General features: G+C 35.8%; 1 protein-coding gene across 1 annotated transcript; it reads right to left on the reverse strand.

The window, feature by feature from the left end:
• Positions 1-1,073: 1,073 nt before the first annotated feature.
• On the reverse strand, positions 1,074-3,779 carry CFDP2_3 (Craniofacial development protein 2). The gene has a single exon (XM_051208012.1). The coding sequence runs from the start codon at positions 3,672-3,674 to the stop codon at positions 2,988-2,990; it is 687 nt and encodes a 228-aa protein (XP_051069644.1). The 5' UTR covers positions 3,675-3,779; the 3' UTR covers positions 1,074-2,987.
• Between the last annotated feature and the right edge of the window lie 4,906 nt (positions 3,780-8,685).

The following is an 8,685-nucleotide window of genomic DNA, read 5'->3' on the forward strand; positions in this document are numbered from 1 at the left end:
TGCAATCTGGAGTTGGTGAAAACTAGAAGAATTTACATTTCACAGGCATGAAGATACTTCTCTCAATAAGTAATTACAATAATAAAATACCGTTATACCCTTTCTTACTAAATTTCATAAGTGAAACCTTGTAAATTAAAAGAAACGTAAATATGTGAAATCTAAGTAGTTGAGTGTTGATGACTTCTATTATAACTCGTGATCAAATTAAGGTTCCTAAGGCTTTTAAAACCAGGTCTCATCAAACTGAACATCAGGCTACAACGAGGTCTAAAGTGTGATTTCGTGGTTTACAGAAGATGAGTGAAAATTTAATGGTAACTGAAGCTTAATTATTTATTGTTAAGATTTATACTACTAATTAGTACAAAAATAAACTACGTAAAAGTTTCAATGTATTTTGTAATCATGTCCTTTACTACAAATATGTTGTGTATTTTATTTAGGTATAAATATTCTCGGCATTAAGTTTGGTTTTGTTTACTGTATTTTAGCCCATTTAAAAGAAATCTCTTTGTTTAATGTATTCATTTAGTTTTAATACATTTCTCATCTATGTGTTGATTAGAAGTTGTTTGCTTCACAAATTAGTACTAAATGATTATGGCATACTATCAACAACAAAAAATAAAGTATTGATTGGATTTTTTCTAGCGTTTTTAATAAGAAAATTCATTTTTACTCCTAGTTGTGAACTCGCGCGTGGTATGGCTTCGAATTATGTATGTATGGTTTGTTTGTGTAAGTAGCACTACATTGTTGTGTGCTTCAGTGTAGAAGAGTAATATGTAATAATTATTCAGTTATTCTCCAGTTATTTTGTAGTGAATAAGAACTCATATGGGCAAAAACATATTATTTTTCAGTGAAAAGTTACAGAGTTCTTTGGTAAAATGTGAAAACCATACATTAAATACATTATTTGTACATCTTACAATTGTCGTTTACATGTTTCATAACTTACTTACTTACGCCTGTTACTCCTCGTCAAGGAGCATAGGCCGCTCACAAGCATTCGCCATCCAACCCTGTCCTGGGTAATCCTTTCCAGCTACTTCCAGTTTTTATTCATCCTTTTCATATCTGCTTCTATTTCCCGACGTAATGTGTTCTTTGGCTTTCCACTTTTCCGCTTCCCATCAGGACTCCAAGTTAAGGCTTGCCTCGTGGTTCAGTTTGATGATTTTCTCAATGTATGTCCTATCCATTTCCATCGTCTTTGTTTGTTCTTTCCCGTAGTAGGCTGTTGCTGACGGTATCCGACCAATGGATGTTGAGTATGTTGAGGTATACTGCTGCAAACGCTGATGCTACGCAGACTGTCTTCACCTATATCTGTTGGCGTGTATGAGATAGAAGGACTAGGTCTTCTACAAATTCCAAATTCTTTAGTTGCATGAGAGCTGTCCATTTTATCTTGTGTTTTCCCTCAGATGTCGAGGTCTTCATAATCCAGTCGACCACCAGAGGAAGGAGAAAGTGGAAGGGAGAGAGTAGACAGCCTTGTCTGAGTCCGGTCCTTATTTGAGATGCATCTGTCAGCTGTCCTCCATGCACGACCTTGCACTGTAGTCCGTCGTACTAGTTCCGGACAACTGACAATCTTCTCAGGAACTCCGTAGTGTCGAAGAAGTTTCCATAATGTCCTCCTATCTACACTGTCGAATGCCTTTTCATAATCAATGAAGTTGATGTACAGTGACGAGTTCCACTCAACTGACTGTTCGAGGATGATCCGTAGTGTCACAATTTGGTTTGTACAAGACCGATCCCTATGGAATCCAGCTTGTTGTTCTCGAAGTTAGACGTCTACTGCTTCTTTCATCCGGTTCAGCATCACTCTGTTGAAGACTTTCCCTGGTACTGACAGAAGTGTAATGCCTCTTTAGTTTTCACATTTGCTCAGATCTCCTTTCTTTGGAATGTTGATGAGGTGTCCTTCTTTCCACTCCATCGGCACTTGTTCCTCCTCCCAAATATTTTTGAATAGAAGGTGAAGCATGTTTGTAGTTACTTCGATGTCTGACTTCAGTGCTTCGGCTGGTATATTGTCGGGTCCTGCTGCTTCCCGCTCTTGATTTGTCTGATGGCCATCCTGATTTCTTCGGTCGTTGTGGAGGGATATGTATAGGAAGGTCTGTGTGTGCTGCTTCGACGTCCGTAGGATTCAATGTAGCTGGTCTATTCAAGAGGTCCTCAAAGTACTCTACCGATCTGTTCCTCTGTTCTTGAATTTCAGTAATTGGTCTGCCTTCTTTGTCCTTGACAGGTCTCTCTGGTTTGCTATATCTGGTGCCCCCTTGTACCAATATTTATGTGTTCAAATGAATAAAAAAATAATAATATATCTCTCTGCTAGTTTCTTCGTTGTATCATATAGTTGTTTCATATTTCCTTGTCTTGCAGCTTTTTCTGCCGTCGTTGCTAGTTCTTCCACGTATTTCTGCTTGTTGGCTTCAATGCTCTTCTTCACTTGCTTGTTTTCTTCTGTGTACTCAGCTTGTGCTTTGGCTTTCTCTGCTCGTGTTCGGCTGTTATTAATTGCTGTTTTCTTGTTCTTCTCTTCTTTGATCTTGTTCAGTGTTTCTTTAGAGATCCATTCCTTATGATGATGCTTCTTGTGGTCCAGAACCTTCTGACATATTGAAGTTAATACTTTTCTGATACCTTTCCAGTTGTCCTCCATAGTAGTTTCTTCTTCTTTCAGTAGGTCCTGTAAAGCTTGGAACCTGTTGTTGAGAGCTATCTTGAATTCGTTGAGTTTGTTGGTATCTCGTAGGAAGGCTGTATTGAACCTTTGTAGTGCTGTTTGTCCAGTTGTCCAGTTCTTCTTTAGCTTCAGTTTTAAATTGGCCACAACTAGGTGGTGATCTGAAGCTATATCAGCTCCTCTCCTGCTTCTCACATCTTCCATTGTTCTTCGAAATTTTTTATTGATTCAAATATGATCTATCTGGTTCTCTGTGGTGTGGTCCGGTGAGATCCATTTAGCTTTGTGCATACGTTTGTGTAGAAATATTGTGCTGTCTATAACCAATTTGTTGAATGCACATAGATTTGTAAATCTTTCCCCATTTTCGTTTCTCTCTCCCAGTCAATCTATGTTGTCCCATGATATCTTCATATCCGGTGTTGTCTATTCCGAGTTTGGCGTTTAGATCTTCCATCAGAATGTTGAGGTCCTTTCTTGAGCATTTCGCTATGGTTGATTGCAGCCTCTCATAGAATCGATCTTTATTGTCGTCATTGATATCATTGGTGGGTGCATAACATTGGCTAACATTCATTGTGATCCCCTCCTTCTTTGTTTTGAATGATGCTTTGATGATTCTGGATCCGTGAGATTCCCATCCAACAAGTGCATTTCGTGCTTGTTTGGATAGCATTAGAGCAGCTCTCTGAGTGTGTGGAGCATTTTCCTTTTGGTGGCCGAAGTACAGCATCATCTCTCCCGTATTTAGCCTTTGTTGTCTAGCTTGGGTCCAATGGGTTTCGCTGATTCCCAGTACTGCCAATTTGTATCTCCTCATTTCCGTTGTTATTTGACTGGTCTTCCCAGTCTCCCACATTGTCCAGACGTTCCATGTACCTATAAAAATTGTTGCTCTGGTTGTTAGGAGGGGCATCAACCTCGTGGCTTCCGAAGGAACTTGGCTTTCACCATTAAGCGTCATAATTGTTCTAAATGAAGACCTTCTAACTCCCAGGGCAAAGTTTAAATGGTTTGAATTATTTTTTCTGGTTGGCGTTTTTTTTAACGAGTTAGTTTTCTACGGGATGGGGTCGCTAACCCCATGCTCAACCTTCCTCCTTTACTCGGGCTTGGGACCGGCAGTAACTCTAGAAGATTCACAAGCGGAGTTTTACATGATTCATGACTCCCTCAATTCTTTTGTTACTACATTTGCTCTCTTTTTCATTCTGTTCTCTTCAATTCAATCTTCTGCTTCCAAGTGCTCTAGTTCTTATTGGTGTTACATACTACTTATATCTATCAACATACGCAGCACACACTATACGATGACGTTGTTCACATTCCCGTTCTCTTCGACTAGATCTTTTCAACCTTCTGCTGCTAGGTAATCCAACTCTGATTGGTGGTACACACTACTTGGGTCGAAAGAAACAATTTTTTAGAATAATTTTTATCAAATATCTATGGTATTGATAATGTATTGAATGACATTATATATTTTAATGGCAATGAATTGAACATATCTGAACTCTTCCATTAACTTTTTTTACATAAAGTATTTCATTAGATAGAGCATGTCAACACTGAATACTGTGGTAGAGGCAGATTTCATGATTATTTCATTATTGAATACTGATATATCTAGAGCTTGTATTCCTGCTATACTGCGTACAACTTGACCATTCGAACTCTAGAACCCTCCAATTTGCACGTTAGAAGACAGAAGAAGAGTAGGGAGGAATCTTATTATAAACAATGTCAAATATGGTACGAAATTTTCATTACAGTCATTAATCCGCATGCAGTGGTTTTTAGCATTTGTTCAATCGAGAAGCTACACGTCGAGGATCTGGAACGTTCTTCTAAAAGATAATTAGATAGAATGTTTTCGTCTCTTTCAGAGCTTCCTTGAGTTCACTGGGGGCCGTCCCCACAAATATATCTGTCAATGAAAGCACAGATGCTGTTAAAAGTTTTGATTGTTGCAGAACACTTTTCAATCGTGGACATAAATTTAAAATTGTAGTTTCATTCCACGTGGATTTTCTATTCGAAATTCAATGATGATATCCTAAAAGCATCATCGAATCCAACAATGCAAAACATTTATTTTCAGTAATGGAGAAATTTTCATGATGCTCTTGTTAAACATTTTGTGGGCTACATGGAAATTGAACAGTCCACCACGAAGTTGATTAGAACCATGATTTCTAGTTGTTCAAATATTTCGGATTTAATAAATAAACTCATATCTCCTGACAATTCGAGTTTCATTTGTGTTTGTTAACCCTGTTGGATAACACTGTATACTTTGAGTTAATGAATGTTGGCAAAACGTTTGTCAAGAAGTTAGAGTACATTAAGTTTATCATTCTTAAACGAAAAAAAAAAACATTATCTTCTGAATTCCACTGTTCGTTACTTTTAAACACTGAGTCTAATTTATGGCATTTGTTATGATACTTAGTTGACCAAAATGATGAAGATCTTTGAATCAATTCCATTACATACATCTTCCTATGTTACATTAAATCAATGTTAAACTTTTGACAAATATTTACTCAGATACAACAATTATTGATAATGTTTCAAACTGAACAAAGTCGGAAATATGGTAAATAAATATCACGTCAACTTATAATCAAACAAGTTTCAATCTTAAATTTCACGGTTTTGAGATGGTGGAGAAGATTTGTAGCTCAGGTAGATTATTTTGATGACATTTTGTTCTCTGAGTTGGTTGGTTTGCTTATGGAGCTTTCATCGCTCTTCTGAACGACATCATCAGCACAAACTTCAGGTAGAAGCGAAGTGTTCAAGTGGAGGTTTAAGGTCAACAGAGCAAGCTGTTAACCACATATGGAAAAATTCGAACACTTCACTTCTACCTGAAGTTTGTGCTGATAATGTCGTTCAAAAAAACAATGAAAGCTCTACGACCAAACCATCTAGCTTAGAGAACAAAAATCCATCAATATCATGCTCTATTTGTTCTGCAATTCCATTTTTTATCAGTATAGGGTTGTGAAGATTATTAAGCTATTGGTTGAAATCTAGAACCGAATGATGTTAGACCACCATTGAAAACCTGGAAGCACTGGCCGGCCATTTCATCCTATTGTGGGACTCTTCGGCAGTGCGCATCCACGATCCCGCTCGCGAGATTCGAAACCAGGGCCTTCAGTCTCACGCGCGAACGCTTAACCTACTTGACCACTGGGCAGACATCCAACGGTGTTAATGTCTAACCTCAACCAATCCACAAAATTATGCGACCATCTTCCATTGTACTGAAGTAAATACCTGTCTCTAACCGACACGGATTAACTCCACTAGTCATGATTTCTCATTAGGTTAAGCGACCGCATGCGAGACTGAAGACCTTGGGTTCGACTCTCGTGAGCATAATCGTGGATGCTCACCGCTGAGAAGTCCCACAAGATGACGAACTGGCTGTTCAATGCTTCCAGGTTTTCAATGGTGGTTTAACATCAATCGGTTCAAGATCCCAATCAATTCCAATTTTTGTCCAGTTTCCAATCTATTAACATTGGGATTATTCAAGTATATAGAAATAAGCACTGATACCTTTTTAATATAACATGTGTTTATTTTATTTACAAAAAAATAGTCTCAACGAACAAAGATTTAATTATCAATATTGACCAGTTTTTTTTAAAATGTAAATTAGATTTTCCGTCTATTATCCTAATTCATCTTATTGTAACTGAATGATAATATTTAATTACATTTTTCTAATATAGATAATCTGAATTTGTTATCTACCCTTGAATTAGACTAAACTTGAAATTCAACCTCATTTTTTTGTTGTTTCTTTTCCGACTCCGATCATTTCATGATATTTTTGAATAATCTAATAGATTTCAGTTGAATAAAATTTGACCTAGAAATTTTTCGATCATAAAGTCTTATACCAAAAATATTTGATAATTATTTATCAGAAAACAAAACAAAATAAAATAAAACAAACAAACACTATAATTCACTTGATATTGTTTTACTTGAATCTTCCCATTGATGTTTTAGGACTGAAATTGATCAGTCTCTTATTGGCATATGTGCATACTGTGCGTATGCCTCGATATTGCCTTAATTTACAAGCATTATAAGCAAAGATGGATAATGGCTAGCAGTGGAATCCAGGACACGCGTTTCTTCCTGTTTGGGACTCGTCAGCTGGATGTACCTGCATCTCAGAGTTAATGTTCACTCTGGGACTCGAACTCAGTACCGTTCGCTTCAAACGCCATCGCGTCATCCACTTAGCTACTGAGTCCTGATAGCCACTTGCTTGTGCAATGGGGTGAAGTTTGATTCACTTGATATTGTTTTACTTGAATCTTCCCATTGATGTTTTAGGACTGAAACACTATAATTATTAAGTTATTTTCATTAAACTTAGGTTATTTCAGATAGATTTAATCGATAAAATTTATCCTTAATTGATATATATATATATATATATATATATATATATATATATATATATATATATATATATATATATATGTAAGTTGAAATGTTAAACATGGCGTTAAATAAACAAAGATAGATAGTGGCTAGTAGTGGGATCCAGAACGCGCGTTTCGTCCTATTTGAGACTCGTCCTAACTAACAATGGGAAGATACAAGTAAAACAACACCAAGTGAATTTATGGTCTTAAATGTTTTCTTTTCTTCCTTTGTTGTTGTTGATGATGATGTTTTGCATAAATTTTGTTATGTTCCAAGTTTTCATTGTTTAAATAAGATTGCCATCTTATTTGGAATAAATATGATTATTATTATACATGTATTCATATACCAAATAATCATTAAGGATCCATAACTGACATATATTCTTGTTTCATTTATTTTGTTTACCATTTTTCTCGCATTTATTTTAATCATTTGATTTAGTTTACCAGACTTGCTATTAACTAGTTTGAGTACATATAGGTTATTTTATAAGTCAATATAATTAAGTGATTTTCATTGTAGATAACATTTCAACTTCTACTGAATTGATATATGTCAATACCTTATCAATATTTATAGTATTATTATAGTTTCAACGATATGTTCACACCAAACTCCTAGAGTAAAATTAGATGTTACCATAAAATTTGATGTTTGTATAATTTCGGCATAATTACACATATTTCTTTTATTCTTTAAAACTATAATCTTGATTCGTAGAGTTGAATCATCATTAAAAACCTGGAAGCACTGAATGGTCGTTTTGTCCCAGTATGAGACTCCTCAGAATTATGCATTTAAGACCTCGCATGTGAAACTCGAACCCAGAACCTTCTGTTTCGAGTGCGATCGCTTAACATCTAAACCAATGGGCCAGCATCAAACGGTGTTAATTTCCAACTTTAATAGATCCATTATCTTGTGCAAAAATACTAAAATCTACACAACTGTCCTTACTGATAAGAATCTCATTTTTTGACTAAATCTATAACCAAGTAACATGAAAGATTGATCAAATATAAAAAAAGTTTGAACAGTTTGTCAGTTTAAATACTTTTATAGGACAGTATATCTTCTCTGATGGTTCACTCTATTCTGTACATCTCAAAGATTTCAGTTTGTTCTTTGTGCACTTGAGAAACTGTATACACACTTCTTTATCTCTTAGTAATTATGCAGTGAACAAGAACACCAGTGGGGACAATCGAATGTATTTGAGACAAAATTACAGGACTTGTTAATAAAATCTAACAATCAAATAGTAAATACGTAATTTGCAAAATGTCCACCAATTGTCTTCAAAATGACTCAGACTTCATTGTTCTTGCATTTTCATACAAATTGCATTCTGTTCCCATTCTTTACTGTTCGATCCTCTTGTCTCTTTGCTGCCAGACCCTCTGTTCACGACTAACATCATATGCTACTTATGTCAATATAAGTAACACACACCACAATTATAACAATATACTATCATCAAAAATAGACTGATTAAGCGAACTCCTACAATT

This window comes from Schistosoma haematobium, chromosome 3, assembly GCF_000699445.3.
Source record: "Schistosoma haematobium chromosome 3, whole genome shotgun sequence".
NCBI classification, from domain to species: Eukaryota; Metazoa; Platyhelminthes; class Trematoda; order Strigeidida; family Schistosomatidae; genus Schistosoma; species Schistosoma haematobium.

What these genes read in the sequence shown, in the direction of transcription:
- CFDP2_3 (XM_051208012.1), bottom strand. Translation starts at nt 3,674, where the DNA reads ATGACGCTTAATGGTGAAAGCCAAGTTCCTTCGGAAGCCACGAGGTTG.